The 24,981-nt window shown below is 44.3% G+C and overlaps 1 protein-coding gene across 3 annotated transcripts; it reads right to left on the bottom strand.

The window, feature by feature from the left end:
* Window positions 1-170: 170 nt before the first annotated feature.
* LOC112215658 (EMILIN-2) lies at window positions 171-24,290 on the bottom strand. Of its 3 annotated transcripts, none has more exons than XM_024374871.1 (9): window positions 24,005-24,290; window positions 23,465-23,590; window positions 21,560-21,735; window positions 19,259-21,349; window positions 2,587-2,802; window positions 2,382-2,432; window positions 2,251-2,304; window positions 1,986-2,102; window positions 171-1,806 (listed from the first exon to the last, which is right to left on the bottom strand). In XM_024374871.1, exons 1-9 carry the CDS (start codon window positions 24,160-24,162, stop codon window positions 1,469-1,471), a joined length of 3,327 nt encoding a protein of 1,108 aa, XP_024230639.1. In that variant the 5' UTR covers window positions 24,163-24,290; the 3' UTR covers window positions 171-1,468. The 3 variants fall into 3 exon arrangements, with proteins under 3 accessions (XP_024230639.1, XP_024230640.1, XP_024230641.1); XM_024374872.1 differs by having other exon boundaries at window positions 19,307-21,349; XM_024374873.1 differs by lacking the exon at window positions 2,251-2,304.
* Between the last annotated feature and the right edge of the window lie 691 nt (window positions 24,291-24,981).

Below are 24,981 nucleotides of genomic sequence, written 5' to 3'. Positions count from 1 at the left end.
TCCTAAACAAAACTCACTGTAATTCATGTAAGAAACACCTGTGATACCATTCGGTCATAATTTATAGTGATACTATAAACAGTAGGCCTATATTATTATTATTATTATTATTATTATTATTATTATTATTATTACACAATACCCTAGTTAATAAACACTCATGGCCACTGTTTAAACACATCTTTTATTACTGGCCCCCAGGGCTGAATTCAAGTCCTCTGATCCAAGAAAAGGTACTGAAACATTTCCTTTTCAGGCATTGGTCCTAAAGAACATTGACTCATTGGAATGTGTTGAAATACAAAAAAGACCTTTCAAAACAACTGTCCTTGTTGAAAAGTTCTGTATCCCTTGTCATGTAGAAAAATGACCAGCTTATTTGTTTAACGTTAGTTCCTCTAACGATGCTACAGGTAACTACCAAAACAATGGAAACGCTTGATGAATGAGGGATACAAAAGTATATTGAAAGCTGGTGCTTCCACACAGGTGGAACACTGAGTTAATTAAGCAATCAACATCCCATCATGTATACAATGCTGGGTATTTTATACATTATTTTAGCAATTTTTTGGGCTACCATGACTAAGACCCTGTAGGATGACAATGCCCCCATCCACAAGTGGTCACTGAATGGTTTGATGCGCATGAAAACAATGTAAACCATATGCCATTGTGGTCTCAGTCACCAGATCAACCCAATTTAACATTTATGGGAGATTCTGGGCCGGTGCCTGAAAGTTTTCCAACACCATTAACAAAACCCCAAATTATGGAATTTCTTGTGGAAGAATGGTGTCGCGTCCCTCCAATAGAGTTCCAGACACTTGTAGAATCTATGCCAAGGCGCATTGAAGCTGTGGTGGCCCCACGCCCTATTAAGAAACTTTATTGAGGTTTCTTTTATTTTGTCAGTTACCTGTATGTACAGTATTATAATGGATGGTTCTCATAAAATAGTCATTTCAAAATAACTACAACAAATTGAACACATCAACACAAGCACACATTCAAACATTTCAAATATAATCAATCACTAAATGTTAATACTCCATAAATGGCAGTAGCCTGCCCCATCCCCTCCATAAGAATCCTATGATCAAATATTTGATACATCTCTTTTTGTATGAAAGCTCTGTCATATGATAGTACGTTAAAGCAATCTACCTGTTTTGCTAAAATTCCTGTAAGGCATGCAATGTTGGGCATACTACTGCCACGTTCACGTGCTTGTCGGGAACAAGGAAACTCAGAAATTACCATCTTGCTAACTGGTTGAACACGACACGTGTAGAACTACAACCGATTAGCAAGTCAAATTTCAGAGTTTCCTAGTTCCGGCTAACACGTGAACGAGGCATACATCTAAAGTAGAATGGGTGTTGTTTTGAGGGTGGAGCTACATAAAGCAATATCATTGGCGGGATTCTCTTTTTTTTAGGGGATAACTTTGTCTATAACATGGCAGCTATTTTTTTGAGGGGGTGGGGTAGAGAAGCACGGCGCTAAATGTTGAGAGGAACTCTGTGTTCTCCGAGATGGCAAGTTTGCCTGCGGTCATGACTAAACCTGCCCTGTCCCCACGCATCAGAGTGAGAACCAGGCTTAGGGAGGCAGAGCCTCCGCAGTCACAGCTGGTGGAGCCAGCCCCACCTCCTCCACCATTATCAGGCAGGTAACCGGCCGTGTCCAGCCTCTGGATGCTGCGGTTGGACACAGAGAACATCGCCTCCACCTTGGCACCTCTCTGGGCTGTCAGCACGGCACTCAGCAGGTAGCGGCCCTCCATGGGAACGTGAAAGATGCCTGGAAGACATGAAGAGGGTCAGAGGAAACCTATCAGCCACAAGGGGGCACTCATACATGTCAACTGCGGGAGGGAACAAACATGAATCTGTATTGTCACCTAGATGTTATAGGTTGTAGTTGACATCTAGATTAGTGTGGTGATGTCTGTATGTGTGTGATGGTGATATAGTCATTACCTGTGTGAGGGTCATAGTGTCCCCCATCGTTTACCAACACCTTGTTGAAGCGGATGATACCCACCTCCCCAGGGAAGGGCAAGCGGTTGAGACCAGCCGAGAAGGACACCCGCTCACCTGATACAGGGTTAAAGTTTAAATCTGTCACATTGACACACATTCTCACTTATTTTTTAAAAAGTGGTTATTGGGACAATTCTTTTCCATGCAGTAGCAGATTGGAATACTATGGAATTTATCTGAACAAGAGTACTAAATATCTTGCCTGTTAAAGTGAAACATGATTTGTGTAATGACGGCCTCAGAGGAATGTGGGCAACTGTTGAAAGAGGTTCATTTTCAGGAGATTCAACATTGTATATTGATAGTAAATCAAATGAGTCAAATAGCACTTACCAGAAATCACTGGCATATTAGGCTTTAAATACCCTGTAGAGGGTGGGGAGGCTGTAAAATAACCAAGATACATTTCATGAAGTTTTGAAAGAATGCAAATAATCTTGCAAACATACCTACTTGCATGTGCTTGGGGTGTGTGTAGATGTGCAAATGCATTCTGTACTTGTTCCTAGCCTCTCTCCCAGCTACCCCTAGATCTCACCTGGGGCTCCAGCAAAGCCCTTGAGGGTGGACATGCTGCCGTCGGCCCCTTTGGGAGGTTTGGAAGAGATGGTGATCCCGGGGGCTCCTGCCTCCCCAGTCTCCATCATATGTAGTAGGGCCCCATCTGGTATTGGCCCAATGGGTAGGACAGGGCCCTGAGGGACAAGCTTAGTCTCGGTGGGATTACCAGACTCCTTCACACCTGCATGAACACCTGAAAAGAGGGGGTAATGACAAACCAGGGTGTCAAAAGAAGGAGAGGATGGAGCGAGGGATAAAACCACAGACCAGATGTGGAGAGGTCAACACGTGTTAACAAACCAGCTGGTGTGTTGAATCCTTACACTGATAGACAGTAGGACTCTCCCAGTCTCACGTCCCCTTCAGCATTAAGTTATGGGCCAAAAATGACTGTGAAGACAATGTCTAGACAAAAGAGCGGCATCAGAGAGAGAATTCCTTTCAGACAGAAAGGTCAAGCTGTCACTGTCATTACTCTTAAACAGCCTCTGTGCTTCTGGAGTGAAAGCTTTCACTTTCCTTACAGTAAAAGTTGATTTGGGGGAACTAACACCAGTATGTAGGGCCGCCTCTAGCGTTTTGGGGTCCCTAAGCAAGATTTTGTTGGGGGGGCCCCCACCCACCTCGTGGGCAGAACATTTTAGTGACACCCCCCCCCTCTTGGCGGTGGAGAGATGTGCAGCTTTAAAAAAGTACAATATGCAGAAATTGCGTCGCCATTTCCCGGTTGCTAAAATTCTGATAGTTCGCCTAATTTCAGTTTGTGACAAAACAAGCAATGTGGAAAATCATTATACCATCTAAACCGCTGTGAAATAACTTTTCCATAACCAAATATATTGTATTTCAGCTGGTGTACAAAACAGAAAGTAACTTATGTGCGCATAGAAATAGCACACACAGGACATATCTACCACTTCTTAGACTTGCTTTCATTGAGATTGACAGATCTAGAACTCTCCCAAAATGTGACATATTGCAGCTTTAAAGTTAATGTCCTGCAATTCTACACATTTTGCCATGGGGCGTAGGGAAAATGTTGCAGTTTTAAAGTACATTTAGCTGCCATTCTACACATTTTATGGGGCAGAAAGAAACTTTAGCATTTTTTAAAACTAATTTCATGTGATTTAACAGATTTTGCTATGGGATAGGAAGAAAAGTTTGCAGTTTTAAAATCTGTTCCCTGCAGTTCAGCACATTTCTTCCATGACTTATGCAATGTTCATATGATATCTGAGCTAGAGTTTCTTACAAAATCAATGAGGGCCCCTGGGCATGTGTCTTGTGTGCCAGATCAATAATTTGGCCATGATTACTACAAGATAGCTGGCTAGACTAACTTACCTAGCAATCAATAAAATGTTAGCTGATATGGGCTAATTGATTGACTGTCAGTAACTGACAGAGGAAAACTGCTGTTGTAAGTTGAGACCCCGACTGACTTTCTAGTGGACGGGGGCCCTACATGCAGCACATAGTCTGCGTACTGACAGTATGCCATTGTAATGGCTTGTATCTTTTTCCTTATTGGCTCATTTTCTGTGTCGTTTTTAGTTACAGTACATCTTCTTTCAATTTTGCGGGGAATTCCTCTCCCCTCAGTATTTTTTTACTTTATTTGACAGGCATGAAACAGATGGGGAGATAAATAGGTGGGAGACACATGAGGAAGGATGGATACGGGGATTTAACCCCAGAGGCATCATGTGCTGGGAGTGTTACCCACTTGACCACGGCTCTGCACTCTTACACCTTCTACTGTACTTTCTCTAGTCATTTTACATGAAAGTACAGTTATTGTATAGAATGTTTCTCAATATGCCTGAGAGATTCTGTCATTAGCATCTAAACAGTGAGTAATTATCTCTCCCTGTCATCAGTGACCTAAAGGGGTTATTAAAGACCACACCACAGATCAGACCCGATGTCAGGATAAAGTGACACATTTTTGGGGGTTCTTGCATTGGAATGTTATTGAATTCCCCTTATATCTGGCTATACCACAATAAAACATACACGTTCAAATGCTTTTGACCAAGAAGTGACCGGTTCAATGGCACAATCTCCGCCACGCTCGATCAACACCATGGGCGGCGCCCTACACACTAAAGCAAGATTTCAATAAAAACCAACCAGCCGGGCCTCCGGAGTGGAGCAGTGGTCTAAGGCCGTGACACTAGAGATTCTGGGTTCGAGTCCAGGCTCTGTTGCAGCCGGCCGCGACCGGGAGACCCATGGGGCGGCGCACAATTGGCTCAGCGCCGTCCGGGTTAGGGGACGGTTTGGCCGGCAGGGATGTCCTTGTCCCATCGCGCACTAGCGACTCCTGTGACGGGCAGGGTGCAGTGCACGCTGACACGGTCGCCAGGTGCACAGTGTTTCCTCCGACACATTGGTTTGACTGGATTCCGGGTTAAGTGGGCATTGTGTCAAGAAGCAGTGTGGCTTGGTTGGGTTGTGTTTCGGAGGATGCACGGCTCTCGACCTTCGCCTCTCCCGAGTCCGTACGGGAGTTGCAGCGATGAGACAAGACTAACTACCAATTGGATACCATGAAATTGGGGAGGAAACGGGGTAAAAAAAAAACAACCAGCTACATGGTTTTAATCTATAACTTTTCAAAAGAGTTGCAGCCTCTTTGATGCTCTGTGGAACTTCCTGAGTCATCGATCATTCCATTCTCCCTGAAATCTTCATGTAAGATCCCCCTAAAATGGCAGTTAGATTAGTTGAGCTTTCCTTAGGTGTAGCATGCTTCTTCTGTGCTGACTGAACACCTTAGTCAAAGTGGAAAACGAGTTCTCGCATGTAGCTGTGGACGCCCAAAAAATCAGTCCATGTTTCAGTGTAGTAAGCACGGCAGGAATAGTGGAGAGGGGCCCAGAGAATCATTGCAGGATATCAAGTTGGGCCATCTGTCCTCATTGGAGCCATAGTGGGCGATTTCAGTCATTGTTAGCCAGAGCTGGCGTCACTAAACCTAGCTTCCATCAAATCTGTTTTGCTTAGATCCATTGCAGTGGTTTCATCTTTTTATTTTTTAGAAAGTCATGTATCTCTGGGTCAAGGGCACACATGGCCTCCACCAGTAGTTGGCTGTTACATTCGCTGAATCGTTTTGACATTTCACCAATGACAGCATCCTGAAGAACAGTTTTTTTACACAGCCTCTTCTCCTCTGTCCTGCTGGCCTACTGTACTGTCCTCCACGTATTGCTGAGGATTTGTACTTCCATAACATTGTCATTTGCTTGAAACTGGTGCACCAGTGCCACTGTTCCCAAATGGCTTCGAACTCCTGTAGCACCTCAGCTTCTTGACACAGCCGAACGCACTGAGGACCCACTTTGACTCCAGTGTAAAGATCCGTTGCTTTTGCCTGAAGTAATTTGTTTGGAGGATCGAGAAGACCGACGATTCTGTACACCATGGCGGCTGTAAACTTAAAGCCGGGGTCATTCACTGCCTTCAGCAGCCCTGTAGCCTCAAGTCTTACTTCTGTGTTGTAGGAACGCATGCATTCGATGTCAGAGAGGAACTTCACAATGCTGCACAACTTTTAACAACTACTGACAGTCAGTGGCGGATTTAGGTATCTTGCCGGGAGCGGCACCGGGCGCCCGCACCCAAAAATTTGGAATGGTGACATTTGCGCGATCGGTTTTCGATCACTCATTTGCACGTTACGTCAATGATATCATGTCACCGTGTGGGACTGTGGGTCAATTAACCGTGTCGGAGTGGGCGCCCTGATTCTAGTTTGTGAGCTAGGCAGGCTACTGCCTGGGAAGGTCTCCCACTCAAAGTACGAGATGGGGAGGGGAGTGTGGGTAGGTTGACCTCGGGTCTCCCCACTGGAAGCCCGAGGTAGGGAGAGTGGGGGAATCTATCAAATAGCGTACCTCTAACTTTGTACAGTACTAATGCAATTAGTAAAATCAGACAAACTACGAAATGCTACTAAATAAACCACAATTCATTCATAATACTGTGAATATATATAGTTACACAGACATATTGTTGCATTTTGTTCTGGTTTGTGCGAAATCGTTAAGAATAAAACCAGTGTGATCACCACCAAGGTGAATTGGGTTAGTCTTGACTCTTGGTTGACTGTGTTGGGGGATGGGTAATGTATTGATGCTCGAGTGCCAAATCCACACAAATGGATAAGAAAAGATCTAAGCCATCAGGTGCCCAGTTTAGGAAAATGAGGAAAGATAAGAAACGTGCAAAATATTAAAGGTATGTAGCTATGTCATCTCTTTATGAGTATAATATTATGCATGTCATGAAATAGGCTCGTATAACACTTAGGCTAACAAATATGTTGCTTGCTATGCTATTACGCATAGGGTGACAATATTCTGTTTTCTGTCCAGCTAGCTTACATAACATTGGATATAATTTCACACAGTTTCATCATGATAATGTGTGTATCCTGCAGAATGTATTATTGATTTGGTTAACTTGAGGTGACATCAGGTTTTCATTGATTGTATTGACTAGGTCCTGAGCTTAGTAAGAGGAATTTCCAATGCTGTAGGCTAACTTAAAATACATCTATATTATGCTGATATTTTGTGATATATTTAGTATTTCGGGGTGTCTTATGCCTAGAATTAGCCAAGGAGGTTGTATGGTTCATTTGGTTCTTATTCTGAAAGTTTGATAAATTGTGCATAATGACATGTATATTTAATTGTGCAACAAATGTATTTAGGGTGTCAGACTCATACTGTATTTCAATGCAAATTCAGGGGCACTTCTGAAATATTTTGGAGCACCCTCTGGCACTGGCCAGGATGAGGAGCCATCTACCTCCTCAGCCACACAGGCTTCTTCAGAAATGATCTCGTCACCTCAGGATGAGGAGCCATCCACCTCAGCCACACAGGCTTCTTCAGAAATGATCTCGGCACCTCAGGCTGAGGAGCCATCCACCACCTCAGCCACACCGGTGTTTTCACAAATGTTACCTGAGGATGAAGACCTCTTTGTCTCCATTTCTCCCCAGCAGGATTCTTCAGGTGTGGGTACACGCATGTGTTTGTGTGCATAACATAAACAAAATAAATAATTTCCTTTTTGCAAAGTCTTACGTTTCCATATTGTAGGTAACAATGATGATTTTATTATTACTGGGTATGTATGTGGGATGTTCCACCACTATAAATGCTGTGAATAACGTGGGTAAACGAATGCCCCTGTGCTCTCCATTAGAAATGCCTGTAGCAGAATCCCCACCAAATCCTGCTGCTGAGGATGAACCACTGTCTACAGAACCTGCTGACTGGCCTTCTGTTCTGACTGACAGAATTCAGACACAACTAGTTTGCAGAGGACCAAGTGAGGTAACACCTAACTTTGTTTTCCCTAAGGAATGAGAGGTGATGGAAGAAGTTGCCACCACCAGTATTTCAGGAAGACCTTGGTAAGTGGTGAAAAAATCCCTAGAAGTTGGTGTATTCTGAAAGAAACAGCCTCTTCTGCTTCTGCTACAAACTCTTTTCTAAGAAGAACATTTAGCAATCTCAGGACTAACAGACTGGAAACATCCACCTGACAGGTGTGGCATATCAAGAAGCTGATTAAACAGCATGATCATTACACAAGTGCACCTTGTGCTGGGGACAATAAAAGGCCACCCTAAAATTTGAGCGAGTGCAATTGGCATACTGACTGCAGGAATGTCCACCAGAGCTGTTGCCAGAGAATTTAATATTCATTTTTCTACCATAAGCTGACACCGATGTTGTTTTAGAGAATTTGGCAGTACGTCCAACCACCCTCACAACCACAGACCACGTGTAACCTCGCCAGCTCAGGACCTCCACATCCGGCTTCTTCACCTGCGGGATCGTCTGAGACCAGCCACCCGGACAGCTGTTGAAACTGAGTTTGCACAGCAAAATAACTGACTTCAGTGGGCAAATGCTCACTTTCGATGGCCACTGGCAGACTGGAGAAGTGTGCTCTTCATGGATGAATCCCGGTTTCAACTGTACCGGGCAGATGGCAGTCTGCGTGTATGGTGTCGTGTAGTTTGCTGATGTCAACGTTGTGAACAGGGTGCCTCATGGGGGCAGTGGGGTTATGGTATGGGCAGGCATAAGCTACAGACAATGAACACAATTGCATTTTATCGATGCAACTTCGCACAGCCATTGAAGATGAGTGGGACAACATTACACAGGCCACAATCAACAGCCTGATCATCTCTATGCGAAGTAGATGTGTCAGGCCGCATGAGGCAAATGGTGGTCACATCTGATACTGACTAGTTTTCTGATCCACGCCTCTACTTTTTTTTTAAAGAGTATCTGTGACCAACAGATGCATATCTGTATTCCAGTCATGTGAAATCCATAGATTAGGGCCTAATGAATTTATTTATATTGACTGATTTCCTTATATGAACTGTAACTTAGTAAAATCATAAGTTTGGACAGCACAGTACAGTAAAGCATGGTAGAGAACAGTAGAGTACAATAAAGAAAAGTAGAGAATAGCACAGCACTGTACAGTAGAGTTTAGTACAGCACAGTAAAGTGCAGTATAATTTACTGTACTGAACTCTGCTGTACTGTCAAATCTTGTGAAACATAGATGTCTATGATTGGTTCAGATTTGGTCTGGTCTGGACCAACCAAATGTGGTCTTGTTTGGGGGCAAAATTATGTTGCCAAACTGCATCTGCACAGTTCTTCCAGTAAGTGTGTGTTTGTAAAATGTTTTGTGGAAATAGTAAAAATGTGTACAGTTTGTTTAAACTTTGAAATCAATAGTTTTTGTTTTGTAACTTTTTGAAGTGAGACCGTCTCAGCGTAATTCCGTTACCATGGAATTTCCCATATGTGAAAATGGCACATTTCAACGTTTTGTAGGGGGGGGGATAAAGTTAAGAGGTTGTATCTGATGACATAATCAAAAGTTACTTTTTTTAAATATTGATTTTCAAACACAGATTTGCAGGTGATGTGGGGAGCTAGAAACTGGATGCAGGTTTTGAAAATCAGTTTCTTACTTTTAATCCTATCGTGTGATGTCACAGAGAAGCATTTTTTAGGACCTATCTTTTTAAGAAACGTCCATTTTCAAATATTCTCACTGACCAAAAGTATTTGGACACGTGCTCATTGAAAATCATTAATATGGAGTTGGTCCCCCCTTTGCAGCTATAACAGCCTCAACTCTTCTGGGAAGGCTTTCCACTAGATGTTAGAACATTTCTCCATTTCATTCAGCCACAAGATCATTAATGAGGTCGGGCACTTATGTTTGCCGATTTAGGCCTGGCTTGCAGTCGGCGTTCCAATTCATCCCAATGGTGTTCGATGGGGTTGAGGTCAGGGCTCTGTGCAGGTCAGTCAAGTTCTTCCAAACTGATCGACATACCATTTCTGTATGGACTTCGCTTTGTGCACGGGAGCATTATGCTGAAACAGGAAAGGGCCAAAACTGGTGCCACAAAGTCGTAGGCACAGAATCGTCTAGAATGTCATTGTATGCTGTAGAGTTAAGATTTCCCTTCACTGGCACTAAGAGGCCTAGCCCGAACCATGAAAAACAGACGCAGATTGTTATTCCTCCTCCACCAAACTTTACAGTTGGCACACTATGCATTCGGGCAGGTAGGGTTCGCCTGGCATCCGCCAAACCTAGATTAGTCCATTTGGACTGCCATAACAATGCAACTTAATATAATGTTTACATACCCTACATTACTCATCTCATATGTATATACTGTACTCTATACCTTCAACTGCATCTTGCCTATGCAGTTCTGTACCATCACTCATTCATATTCTTTATCCCTTTACACTTGTGTGTGTATAAGGTAGTTGTTGTGGAATTGTTAGATTACTCGTTGGTTATTACTGCATTGTCGGAACTAGAAGCACAAGCATTTCGCTACACTCGCTTTAACATCTGCTAACCATGTATATGTGACAAATAAAATTTGATTTGATGGTGAAGCGTGATTCATCATTCCAGAGAACCCGTTTCCACTGCTCCAGAGTCCAATTGCAGCGAGCTTTACACCACTCCAGTCGACACTTGGCATTGCGCATGGTGATCTTAGGCTTGTGTGCAGCTGCTCGGCCATGGAAACACATTTCTTCATGAAGCTCCTGACGAACAGGTCTTGTGCTGACGTTGCTTCCAGAGGCAGTTTGGAACTCAGCAGTGAGTGTTGTAACTGAGTATGGCTTATGTTTAGGTGCTTCAGCAATCGGCAGTCCCGTTCTGTGACCTTGTGTGGGCTACCACTTTGCGACTGAGCCGTTGTTGCTCCTAGACGTTTCCACTTCACAATAACAGCACTTACAGTTGACCAGGGCAGAAGTTTGACGAATTGACTTGTTGGAAAGGTGGCATCCTATGATGGTGCCACTTTGAAAGTCACTGAGCTTTTCAGTAAGGCCATTCTACTGCCAATGTTTGTCTATGGAGATTGCATGCCTGTGTGCCTGATTTTATATATGTCAGCAACAGGTGTGACTGAAATAACCAAATCCACTAATTTGTATATATACTGGTATGGTGCTGGAGAAAATGAATACAGTATGTAGTTGAAAAGTGGCGGAATTGCCCTTTAACCATTAGTGGGGAATATGCATAACGGACCCAAGAGTGTCCAGGCAGGGGCAACTTCAGCCTACTCCTACAACATTATTATCCTGAGCAGTCTGAAAGAGACCACCGGCAATATGTCCAAACTCTTTCAGAAAGGGACTAGGCTGTACATTAATAGCATACCTGCATACCAAGTCACCAGGCGGGCCTATCCCCAAAATCAACACTAAAACTTTTTAAGAGGGAGCTCTTATCTAGGATCAACTTCCCCCAACCATTAGTGTGGAAAATGCTGAACTGAAACTAAGATCACAGTCTAGGGGGCAGCTTCACCCTACTCCCTATTAAACACGACACAGAGAAGAGACTACTAGCAACCTGTAAAACACCACAGGAGGGACTGAGGCGGCATTTCCACGTGTGACGTTTAGTGTGTGTGTGTATTTGGGCCTGGATGACTCCGACTGAATGCCAATCTCAGCCCCAATCCCAGGGTAATTATTAAAGGATGGGGCGCCAACGTGTGTGTGCATGTGTGCACCATGATTAAAGAGGTGGATGTAAACAATTGCAGCTGTAGCCTTGGAGGGAGTGTTACAATGTATCCGGATAACTCTACACTCACAGCCGGGCCATTCGCACAGTATTCCCTCCACCAGTCTGAGGACACGTAAGAATCCGTGTGGTCGCCCATGTTACATACCACATCATAACCACTGTACAGCAGTTTAGTACCACAGACCAGATTTACGAGTCAGCCTGAGCCAAAACGGACACGATCCAGAGCCTGGGATTTCGGAAATAAATGCATTCACTCCCAGAATTTGGACCTGAAGTCTACTTTCAGGGGAAGAAGTGATAATTGGATATCTTCATCTTAAACCTGTAACAATTAATACATCACATTTGTTTAGTGGGACAGCGCGGAATAAAAATGAGCAGTTACAAGGTGGTTTTTAGCAAGAGACTAAAGTGACGTGTTTACTGCCGCGGGAGCCAAGTGATTTGTCAGAAGGCCATGCTCATAAAAACTAAATATTGTCCTCCTCCACCGACTGCCACTGCTCTGGACCATCTGGGCCAGCACCTGTGATGCCAGAGCCCTGCGTCCCAAATGGCACCCTCTTCCCTTTACAGCGCACTTCTTTTTGACAAGAGCACATGGTGGCCTGGTCAAATGTAGTGCACTGTAAAGGGAATAGATTGCCACTTTGGGATGCAACCATCTCTCTCTCCCAGGGTTTTCACAATTGGCCAGTGTGTCAGACTGTCATCCTACAGCCTTCCGTATTTATCATAGGGTCATTGACCTGAGCATTATAGACTCTGAGGTGGCATAATAGGTTCTCTTTACTGGCCATAACAGAACCCTTAAGTGTTGTCTGGTAACAGGATTTTAGTGACCCGAGGCCACTCTGTCAAACACAATGAAAAGGATGTGCTGTTAAGTAAGCATACTTGCTTCAGACACAAACATCATACACACTGAGGAAGTGGTACTTAGTGTAATGTGGAGATCCCATTGTCAGGAAACCTCTGGATGGTGGTGAGGCAAAGCAAGGTTGGGCATATTGCATGTGTGGTTCTCACAGACACACATGGGAGAACAAACAAGAACACACACACACACACAGCTAATCTTTGGGGAGTGATTGGTAGGATCAGGAGAGACCTTATTAGCTGCTTGGTTGTCACTAATGGTTTGGGAAATTGCCTTAAACTACACTTTTGATAATCCTAACAAAATATCTTTCTCCCGAGCACGGTGTTTTGCAATAGAGCTCCAAACCAATGAACACACAACCTAAATAGCCGAGCCAAATCTGTTAGCAGTTTGGACTTGATTTTCAGACCGGTCAACAAGCCAAGCTAAATTTGGCATTTGTCAAGCCGGAATTGTCAGTCGGTGAGCAGCCAAACATGCCATTTTAGGAAAATCTGCTTGTTTTCTTTCAGCAATCAAGACATTTATTATCTAAACCACTGAGGAAAATTGAGGATCCCTAATCTAGGTCCCTCCATCCAGCGCTTACTCGCGCTCTAACTTTAGGGGGTAGGGTGTGTATGATGTCATGGCAGTACAGAGCAGAACATGTGGCTCAGGGGAAAGCCTTGACTGCTCACTGTGTCTGCGTCCCCAGGGTTCTTAGGGCTCTGGTCAAAAGAAGTGCACTATATAGTGGATAGGGTTCCATTTGAAATGCAACCTGTGGGCTACATTTGAACAAACCTAACACAATCTTAGCGCTGGCGTTTTAGATTCGGGGGTGTGTCAAATATTTTTTGCTATTTTCACAACTGGAGTTATGGGTGCAGTAGTGAGTGGTGCTGCGAAAGGAGTGGGTTTTGATGAATAAACAAGTTGTGGGTGTGTCGATGCCCCTTATTGGCCAATCAAAATGTGCTCCATGGCTAAATATGTGGTTGCTTCAAGTTGTGTTTTTACATATGCATTACTTTGTCATCAACTCTAATTCGAATGCTAGTCCATTATAGCTTAGTTCGTGAAATAGCCTGGCCCATATTTGCTAAATATATGTTGAACATGTCTGCAGTCCACATTGTTGTAATTGCATTGCTGCCATATGGACTTACATTGTTAAACATACATAGGCTAGAGCATTCACACTGATATAGGGGCTATGCCTACTGTAAATGGCAGTCTGGAGAAGGGACATGCCACAAGTAGTCAATAAGCAAGATTCAATTCACTAGGCTATTGATTAGGCCTAAAAAGAAAGTGTAGAATTCAAATCAAATTTGAACAATTAAAAAAAAAAACTGTTTTAAATAGGCTGTCTAAATACAGTTCTAGGCACCATAATTGCTCCCCGTGGCTGTATAATACAGACAAGGAAACTTAAGACTATGTAGGGTTTTACACACATCCAAACTTTTCACAGCAGCTGGATAAAGATCCAATATAAAGAGGGGGAATGTTGTTCTGTTTGCAAATGTAATGTTGGAACCATCTTACAGATCATATTTGCACTTTTCTAGAACTAGTAGATGAAATTGCATTGCATTCGAGCCATGTCTGTCCTCACCCTAAATTCATGGACGGCCAAACTTTCTAAAAAGGTTGGTTTTTAATCCAATTAAACAAAGAATAACATTTTTCAACCACCAACAATATTTTTTTTAAAGGATCGGGTCTGTACTGTAGGCCTAAATGTCTTTACGTATAACATTCACACATCAATTTATTGAAACTTTATTTAACTCGGCAAGCCAGTTAAGAACAAATTCTTATTTACAATGACGGCCTACCGGGGAACAGTGGGTTAACTGCCTTGTTCAGGGCCAGAACGACAGATTTTTACCTTGTCAGCTCTGGGATTCGATACACCAACCTTTCAGTTACTGGCCCAAAGCTCTAACCACTAGGCTACCTGCCGTCCCATACAAACTGCTAGGTCCCTGTCAATTGTATAGTTGCCTACGTGCGTAGCAGATTCTCAAAATAATCTACCGTTGATATGACATTATAGGGTGACTGAATAGTTTGGAGGAGTTTGTCTTTGGTAATAGGACGAGGGGTGCTCTTTGAAAATGGGGATAGACAACCTACTTGAACAAGCGAAATGTAGGTATCTATGCTGCAAAAGTCTATGTACCCGGGGGGCTAGTGGTGTCTCCCGCTCTCCCCTCCTGGAGGACCTGAGCCCTAGGACCATGCCTCAGGACTACCTGGCCTGATGACTCCTGGCTGTCCCCAGTCTACCTGGTCGTGCTGAAGCTCCAGTTTCAACTGTTCTACCTGCGGCTATGGAACCCTGACTTGTCTGCTACCTTGTCCTGGACCTGCTGTTTTCGACTGCTGAATGCTCGGCTATGAAAAGCGAACTGACATTTACTCCTGAGGTACTGAGCTCTTGCACCCTCTACAACCACTGTGATTATGATTTGACCCTGTTGGGTCATCAATGAACATCATGAAGAACATTCTTGCCTTAATGGCAGTCACTCATTTATAATCTCCACCCAGTACAGCCAGAAGAAGTCTGGCCACCCCTCAGAGCCTGGTTCCTCTCTAGGTGGCTTCCTAGGTTCCTGCCTTTTTGTAGGGAGTTTTTCCTAGCCACCGTGCTTCTACATCTGCATTGCTTGTTGTTTGGGGTTTTAGTGCTGGGTTTCTGTACAGCACTTTGTGACATCTGCTGATGCAAAAAGGGCTTTATAAAAACATTTGATTGATTGAGGTATGTGAAGTGAATAAGGAAAAGCATGAAGGCAAATCCTCATATTTCAAAGGATTCTCAGTAGACCACTCAAAACTCCTTTATTTTTAGGCTACTTTTGGTTAATGGCCAGGATAAAAACCTGCAGCTGTGTAATGCTGCTAAACCAGCCTTGATTAATTAAGGGGAGGGTAGGCTATGCTTGGTTTTTAATCAAATAAAATGGAGGAAACCAATATTTTTAAAAATGTTTCTAAATATGAGATTCACCAGGACAAAAGGTGCATCTCTCCTTCCGTGGGCACTGTGCAACATGGCAGGAAAGGCTACGCTCCCGCTCTCAACATCCATGCCATTATCAACTGCGTTACTGACAAGACCTGCTTTGTGGGTCTCAAAACTTCCCATTACAGCTGCATGAAATGTGAAACTTTTGCACTTGTTTTTAAGGACACCGCTCAAATGTTGCCACCTCAGCGCAAGCAAGCTGAAGTTAGACAGGTAAAATACCAAACCTGGTGTCAGGGCTGGAATATGCCGGTGCGCCAGTTTTTTGCATGATGAAATGGCAAACCAATGTGCATTTGACACTTGCGCTTCCTTAGCGGCAGTCCAAAATAGAGCCTTGTGTTTTTATTTAGAGAGAGGAGAGAGACACAGCCAGGCCAGTGTGCTAAACAGATTCAACAACACCAGAGCAAAAGGGAGCAGGGAGATATGGAGAGAGGGATGGAACACAAGGGCACTGGGGGGGAAGAAAGAGTTAGGAGGTAGGAGGGTGCGATGTCATGTCAACCCAGAAGCACCTGATCTGAACCCACTGAGATACTTGGGCCCCTCTGCTCTCAAATAAAAAACCATCTGATTGGTTCCTATAAGTAGACAATTGATAAGCCAATGACCGACGTCCCTATAACGGACATCACTTTCCACGTCCTTATAAGTAGTCAACTGTGCAAGCCAGTCCAGGACAAAAGTGAAGCAGTGAGCCAAGTTTGAGACAAAGACATCCCAATGTGACCTGTGGTAAAACAGCATCCAGTCTGGAACATATGATTAGCGAGCTGCCCTCTGAGGAGTACAACCCAAACATTCCAGCTGACAGAATAATGATTTTAAACATAAGTTGTTACAAGTGAAGGGCGGGCTACTGACACTTCATTTCTTAGTCTCCATGTGCACATTTTGCACAATGGGAAAAGTGTGACATCTGTCTTTCTAAGTAAGACTGTTATTAAGGCTCACACTTGACTTCCAGAGCTACACCCAGAATTGAGAAATAGTGACTCCGATCTAAAGTCTCTGGCTTCACAGCCAGGACCAGGGCCCCTTCCCCATGGGACTTCCAGACAGGAGTGTGCAGAGCTGCTCTGTAAACCAGTCATGTTGAGCTGTATTCAGAAGAGGCACTATGCTCATAAATGTTATGGAGTGTGCTTCCGGTGCCTTTATTCCTGGTTGAGTCACCTGGGCACCATCATTTATAACTTAGTCCATGTCCACACTAGTTATCCATCATGTAAAAGGATATGGGGTTTTTGAACTCACAGATGACCATGGGACAGCAAGATTAGTCACGACAGAAGTAGTTACTACAGAAATGCATGCACGGTGATAATCCCTTAAAGCCCAGGCATTGCTTAACACAAACCGGGTCTATTATAAAGACCATGTGTGTTCAATCATTGCTGCCGCCCCGGAGTCAGGACGCAGTGAGATGGAAATCCAGCCCCCCCCCCCTCCTCTTTCTCTCGCTCTGTTCTCATACACTCAACGAAACGTCCTACATTCAACACAACTCAAATTGGCCCCAGCTGCAGCTCTGAAGTTGATCTTATTAGCACCATTTGATTGTAATCACCAGTCTCTGCTACTGGAACACCTGGATGATGGTCATTTCCATGTAAAAAGGACCCATGAGCACCGACATGTGAAGTTTATAGGAGCATGTCAAATGAAAAGTAAGAGTAAGAGAAAATAATAAAAAATTTAAAAAATTCAATCATTTTCCATCCTAAATATTAGCAAAGGCTTAGATTTCTGGTCAAACAGATGAAAAAGGTGTCTTAGAAAACATCTACCAGAAAATCTTAAAGGTATTAAAAATACTTCAAAACCCAATAATGTTGAGGTAAACAACCCTACCAACTAATAACACTTATCGTTTTGGAGAAATGATTTGCCTTGTGTAAGTTTAAGAACAATTGCCCTTTGCCTTGAAATTCTGTTACCAAAAACCGGCATATCGTTAAGATATTTTCAAATGTCTCCCCTTCATGAGGAAGTAGTACGATGAAAGTTCACAGAAGTAACAAGTAAGAGTAGCTCTACCAATTAGTTGGTGTTTTTACTGATATCTATTGGTTTATGAATTACTAAGTGGTTAAAACTCAACTCTGTTACCAAATTGGTAATGGGATTTCTGAAAAATCCGTCACGGAATTAATGTAATTGAATTGGCTACAATGGGAAATCATAGTAGTCACCAACCACCGTTGGGACACCTGCTTACAGTCCTCCCTTCCACTGGCATAAGGTTAGTTCAACTCAAAGGTTTTCTTTTTCTTTCTGTCTGGTGTTTAAGGCTAGCGCAGCGGTCTAAAGCACTGCACCTCAGTGCTAGAGGCGTCACTACAGACCCTGGTTCGATTCCAGGCCGTGATAGGGCGGCACACAATTAGCCCAGCGTCGTCCGGGTTAGGGTTTGGCCGGGGTCGGCCGTCATTGTAAATAACTGACTTAACTCACTTGCTCAGTTACATAAACCTCTTGCTCCGCCTCACTCTTGCTAGTTAATGTCACCTCTCCCGGCTTTTACTGACACCTACCCATGAGCCCCCTCTCTTTCCATTTACTGCAACTATCATTCTTATCCACTGAACACTGACCAACAAACGGACGTCCATGGACACTGAAAAGTAGTTGAAATTTGGTCCACCCTGGCCTTGATCTCAACATTCACAGATGTCGTTTTTGGTATGGTCAAGACCGGCTTTAATTTCAATATCCACAGATGTTGATTTTTGGTCCCGGCATGACCAAAACTAAACCAAATCATAGTAAAGTAAAAAATAAGTTGAGTAGACTCTAATGTAATGAACTCCACTCTACTCTAACTTGTGAAACAGACATCTATGATGGATTCTGATTTGGCCTTGTTTTCCACTCCCAAACATTAAAGTAATAGCCAGTGTGTAGAATAATCCCCAAATATGCATAAAGGAGGATATTGCATATTTCTACCTGTGTGTACCTATTCAGGATACATCACCGTGAAGAGAATGACATTCATATCCATAATTATGCATTTCTGTGCAGTATAGATCGGGGACCCATTCCGTTACCGCAATTCTGTTGCCGAGTGAACTTCACTTACTGTAGTTCATTAACCAAAATGTGATTCTCTGCACAATTCCGTTACTGTGGAATTGCCCTTATATTGCAGTGGTCCTCTGTAGCTCAGTTGGTAGAACATGGTGCTTGCACTGCCAGGATAGTGGGTTCGATTCTTGGGACCACTCGTACGTAAAATATATGCACGCATGACTAAGTTTGGCATCTGCTAAATGGAAGCAACTGTGGGAAGCATTGGAGTCAATATGAGCCAGCATCCCTGTGGAACGCTTTCAACACCTTGTGGAGACCATGCCCTGACGAATTGAGTCTAATGGGGGTGCAACTCAATATTAGGAAGGTGTTCCTAATGTTTTGTACACAGTGTATATTATTATATTACTGCAATGTAACCAGTAGGAAACTTAGCTGGAGAAGTTGTCGCAGGGGAGCTGTAGGTTTAAGAACATATGGGAGATATAACCTGGAGTGTTGGAATAATCATGCAAATTTTCAGCAAGCAAAGTTGTCAATCTCAATGTCAAGTCTTACCACTGTTCTCAGGACTGGTGGTCAGATGATGTAGGGCCTGGGTGATACCTGAGTAGTGGTCCTGGAGGTTCTGGTATGTTCCCTTCAGTCCTCTGATGTCCTTGGTGTGGGCTTGCAAGGTGCCATTGATCTGGTTGATGCAGTTCCACAAGCCGGTCACATGCTTGTTCAGCCCTTCCTTGATCCTGTGCAGGCTGCTGGAGATGGGTTCCAGCCTACCACACATGTTCTCCAAGCTGGTAACCCGGCTGTCCATGCTGGCAACGTCCAGAGCTACGCCCTCGGTCCTGTTGCTGCAGTGGTCTGCCTCAGCCTTCACCTCCTTGTCCAGCTCTTCCAGCCTGGCCCTCAGCTCCTCTCTCTGGGTCAGGTGGAGCTGTAGCAGGCCCTTGGCCTTCTGGGCTGGCCCTGCACTGCTCAGGCAACAGGTGTTCAGTTGCTGGAGCTCCAGGGACTGCTGGCTGAGAGAGAGACCCAGGGCCGACAGAGAACCCTCCTGCTCTCCCATACGCCCACTAAGAGCTCCCAGCTCTTCCTGCACATCTTTAAGATTATCACTGAGAGAGATACCCAAGTCTGACAGAGAGCCCTTCTGTAGTCCCATACGCCCACTGAGAGCTCCTAGCGCTTCTTCCACGCCTGTAAGGCTGGCACTGTGGTTCAGAAGCTGCCCCTGGAGCTCCAGGGACTGCTCGCTAAGAGAGAGACCCAAGGCTGACAGAGAACCCTGCTGTCCTCCAATACGTTCTTTAAGAGCTCCTAGTTCTTCCTGCACATCTGTAAGACTGGCGGTATGGTTCAGGAGCTGCCCTTGGACAAACTCTTCCATGTCTGCAAGACTAGCTGAATGCCCATTGATGTTAGACTGAATTGTGTCTAGGCTAGTTCTGTAGACCCGGAGGTTCTGTTGAATGCGCTCTATGGCCGGTTGGTCAGACTTGCACTCTGTAGAGCACAGCTGTTCTAGGGAATTGAGTCTGTCTTCCAGAGCCTGAGCACTCTGCAGTGCCTCTAGCGCAGTCTGCGCCCCAGATACAGGGCTGCTTATCTCCACCAGTAGAGTGGTGACCCGGTCCTCCATGGAGCTCATCCTGTCCTCCATAGCCTTCTTCAGGTCTGCGGCCCCCTCCGCCCCCTCTCTCCTCAGCTTCTCCTCCAGGAAGAGGCTGCGCACCTTCTCGCTCCTCTCCGACATGTTGAGACGGGCCTCCAGCTCTTCCACACGGGGCAGGAGTGGGTCAGGCTTGGACTTCTTCTCTAGGCTGGACTGGAGGATCAGCTGGGCCTCAGCAACCCGGAACAGCTCCTTTCGCAGCTCTTCCACCCCTGGAGGGGTTCCGTCTCCCCTCTGTGAATTAGGCAGCTGGTTCTTGAAGTCCTGGATCTCCTTGCGGAGGTTCATCTCCTTGGACTCGAGGAGCTCGGTCAGGCTCAGGTAGCTGTTCTCCTGGCCCGCACACTGCTCCTGAACCGACAGGATCTTATAGTCACATGAGTTCTTCAGGTCTGCCATCTTGATCTCCATGCCCTCCATCATCTCGTCCTTCAGGGCGTGGAACTTTGTGTCCACATAGGCGCGCAGGGTCGCATCATTGGCCGGAGGAGAGGGAGGGGGTGAGGCCGGGCTGGCCTCCATTAGCAGGTGGAGCTGTCCGTCATGGTGGTTGACTCTGGCTTGGAGGTCGTCCAGTACATTGCTCTTGGTGTTTATGGTGTCGTTGAGGTGGTTGATCTTGCTCGTGAACTTGTCAATGTCCACCGTGTTGTATTCTTTTTCCAGTGAAAGGCCCTGCAGCAGCATGCTCTGCTGCTCCCCACGCACGCGGTCTGGCTGCCGCAAGACGTTGAGCAGCGTGACCAGCATCTTGCTGGCGTCCTCCTGCAGGTCCACCCTCAGGTTGGCCGACAGGCTGGTCATGGCTGACTGTATGTCTAGAATCTGCTGGGACAGACGCTGTACCACCTCCTCCAGCTGCTGTGTCGTCTGACTCCCTCCCTGGCCCCCTGCCGGCTCTTGGCCCGTCTGACCTCCTGGCTGCCTCCCTGCCCCCCAGGGGTGGCCACTCTGACCCCATGCCTGATGTCCCGGATCTACAGGGGGATTATCAGATGGTTAGGATAAATCCTCTTTTCATCTCAGAAACTTACATCTAATTGTGGGTGTAATCTATGTTTAACATTATTACATTAGTGCAAAAACATTCCTAAAGGAATCATATGAGAAAACAAGCATATTAGTCATGTTTAGGGTCAGGTATCTGTCTCTACAAGGCGATGTGGGTTTGAGCAACTTTCCCCTACCCTGTGTCTCTGGGGCAGGAGGCAGGGTGGGCCGAGGCCCCAGCACTGTCTGACTGGATGGGATGCCTTTCAAGTCTTTGCAGTCTTGACCCTGGTGGCCTGGACAGCACCTCCACTCCAGCTCTGTCACCAGCTTATAGCCAACCTTATACATGGGGCGGAATTGGGTCCGATACCTGGAAAAAAGAAAGATGGCAAAGAAACGGATGACCAAAAGCTGCCTTCACATTTTCTACAATGGGGGGGATTGTATTGATTTAACTTGACTGGCAGTCCTCTCAAATTAGGAATTGTAATGATATTCATAGTTTAACAACAGATTTAATCAATATAACCATGATTGATATTGGGAACATCTCAAAGGAAAGACTTCAACCAAGACATACTCTAGCAACTATGAGCACCGCATAAACCCCCTCAGAGTTATTCTACAGTGACCTTCTGCTTTCCAAATTTCAAATGGGCCTTTATGTTCATGAAATGTGAACAATGCTTTGTCAGGCGATAACGATCTGTTTATTTATGATGACAAACTCCAGATGGGCTAGCTAGCCAGTCACACTCCTAATTAATCACGCACTCCTTTTAACGCTGCTTCATATTTTCCACCATTCACACCCAGTCAAATGTGGAACCACGCTTCGTCATTGGCCCCAGGACATTCTCACAGAGCTGGCTGCTTGTTGCCCGACATGGTGTTCAATAATAACACACACGAAAGCAGCCAACCCGGGGAGAAATGTGTCAGATGCCTCTGATGTTGCACAGGGGGGCTGTGAGTAACAGTGCCAATGCGTGCCAGTACAGGCAGTTGCTTATTTACAGTCTAGGCAGATAAAGGACCTATTCTTCTCAGCTGCACAATCCTTTATCCCCCCTTATCTTCCATAAAGCTCAATGGCTCGTTGACATTTTACTCGTCGCAGACACTGACAAATAGACCGCAAAGAATAAGTCAATCAAATTCACTTGTCTGTCGTAAATATAGAATAATCTGATGATCGAAAGGGGTGAAGGCAGATTACAGAGGATGACGGGACAAGTAGGGGCCTATGTCCTGGGGGTATCACTACACACCATCCAGTGGGTGCAAAGATCACAGACATTTACACACGTTGAGTCGGTATGCCCATAAACAATGCAATCATGTGACAGTGTTTTGAATACTATTTCTTAGAGACCGTCTCAGGCAGAGGATGGGACCAACCATGGATCCTTAACACTAGAGAGAAATAGTAATGGGCTCTTTTTGTAGGCACCAACTCCGCCATTGTTCGTTAGACAATGCCGATGAGGAAAATGAATGGCATTTTTGTAGGGTTTTTGAATAAACGCAGAAAAGGTCTGTGGTAAACACAGGCTTAGATCTTATGTTTTGTTCTATGAAATCATATTCATCAGCTAACATCAATTTGTGAATTTGATGACGTTGTGGGGGAAAAAGCACAAAGGCTTCATAATTAATAAAGGTTATGTTAACTGACTGCTATTATCTCATAGAACAAAACGTATAAGATCTCCTGAGCTTGTGTTAACCTCAGACCTTATTTTCGGTGTTTATTCCAAAACCATATTCTTTCCCCATAGGGATGTCTGAATGAACCAGAGGTAACTAATTTCCGGGTTTTAAGACTACACGCTGGCTAGCTCTATTGTTTGAAACACGGAATGAACGTTCAAAGTTAATGTTGCGTTCATGTACTAGTCGGAATTACGAAACTCAAATGTCCGACTTGCTAACGGGTGCTGCATTCAACAGTTAGCATAGCGGACATTTCAGAGTTTCCTAGTTCCTACTAGCACATGAATGCGGCATAAGTGTTCAAAGTCATCATACTTGATTATGTTGAGTCACTGCTGTAACACGGCTCTTTAGACTAATCAAAATAGCAGCACTCAACTTACATCACTTGTTGCGCGCAGTTGGGCTGATGCTTCCGGCAAGGCGCTGACTCCGGCTGCACAAAGCTCTCCATACCCCCCACGACCGCACAGCTCACGTTCTTGTGCACAACGTATGCGCACCAGTTTCTGGAAAAGCATTTGTGTCACACAAAATGACCACGAAAAAAATGCTGCCTATTCTATAGAAATTAAGTCGAATAATCTAAATCATTCTATAGCCTACCATAAATGTTGATTTCATAATTTTATGAGATTGCAGCGAAATTGTACATGCCAATGTGTATTCCATTCAACAACAAAACAAAGAGAAAGCTATATGTGTAGGCCTATACGAATTTGTTTTTTTTGTTCTGTCGATGCTAAATAAAAAAAACATTTAATTCAGTATAGGCCTACTGTGAGGCATAAGAAATAATTAAAATAGGTATATTCTAGACAATTTAGACTATTAGAGACAATCACCATAAATGATGTCAAAACTACACACAAGTATCAAATTACTGTATAAACAGTATACACTTTAATGAAAACTTCACTCACTTATTCCTTTGTCTTTGTTCTGAGCCAGAGTATGCGCTTCCCTGGAACATGTTATACCCCTGGTTATACCGGGACCGCGTTCCATAGATCAATTGAAAGGTGAGCAATAAGGGAAATAAGGCACTTTTAAGGATGAATCCGGTGGGAAGGCACTTCATTTTTAGACAACGAAAATAAACGACAAGTAGACAAATATTACAAATGTATTTCAAGCATTGAGGTTAGACGTTTGTTCCCTCTCCCAGCAGCAGCTCGAAAGTCTGATCATGCAAACTTACTTCCAGGGTGCCTGTAGTGTGACTTTTTGGGCAAAGCGGCGACCCCCCCCCCCCCAAATAGAAAAATGCGCTCCAAGCTGAACAGCCATCCTTTTCCCACTTTCCTCACATCACTCGTCTGCTTTAATTTTTTTCTGACGCCATATGTCCACCAGATGCACATGCATTTTACCATATGTTGTTTTTGCAGGATGTCTAGCCCGCATTTTCCGTACTTGATGCACATGTGCGTCACATGGCTGCAGAACGGGTTGCAGAATGAATATGATCATTTTCGCCCTGTTCGACCGACACTAATAATTAAAACAAATTAAAGTTATTCTCCTATCTATTGGTTTCAACGGCTGACAGAGCTACTAACAGACTGGCGTGCACAAGGTCGCATTGCAACAATTATTATAGTTTGTTTATATTATTCTGTCACATCTCTAGCAACATCAATAGATTGAACTGTTTGTTCCAATATAGGATTACTGATTTCAAACCACTAGCTTACCCTGCAAGATAACATGCTAAATTACACACAGAACAGTTGTGTATTCATTTTGCATGCCATTCTGTTGGCTGGTTTGCACTACCCATATATTGGTAATGATGAATTGTCCCAGTGTCATTCTTACAGGAGACAAATGTCCAGTCATATAGTCAGTATCTTCTCATCTAACTACACAATAGTCTATCATTTTGGCCTCTGTATGT

Source organism: Oncorhynchus tshawytscha, linkage group LG16 (assembly GCF_018296145.1).
Source record: "Oncorhynchus tshawytscha isolate Ot180627B linkage group LG16, Otsh_v2.0, whole genome shotgun sequence".
Taxonomy (NCBI): Eukaryota; Metazoa; Chordata; class Actinopteri; order Salmoniformes; family Salmonidae; genus Oncorhynchus; species Oncorhynchus tshawytscha.
The sequence above is the reverse complement of the archived record's forward strand: the minus strand, read 5'-3'. Positions and strand labels throughout refer to the sequence as shown.

Bases quoted from the DNA above. Each gene is read 5' to 3' on its own strand.
- LOC112215658 (XM_024374871.1), bottom strand. From the start codon at position 24,162: ATGAAGTGCCTTCCCACCGGATTCATCCTTAAAAGTGCCTTATTTCCC. The intron at 21,350-21,559 runs GTAGGGGAAAGT...ATCCCCCTGTAG, and splicing joins TCCTGCCCCAGAGACACAGG to ATCCGGGACATCAGGCATGG. The intron at 2,305-2,381 runs GTAAGTGCTATT...CTCTTTCAACAG, and splicing joins TAATATGCCAGTGATTTCTG to TTGCCCACATTCCTCTGAGG.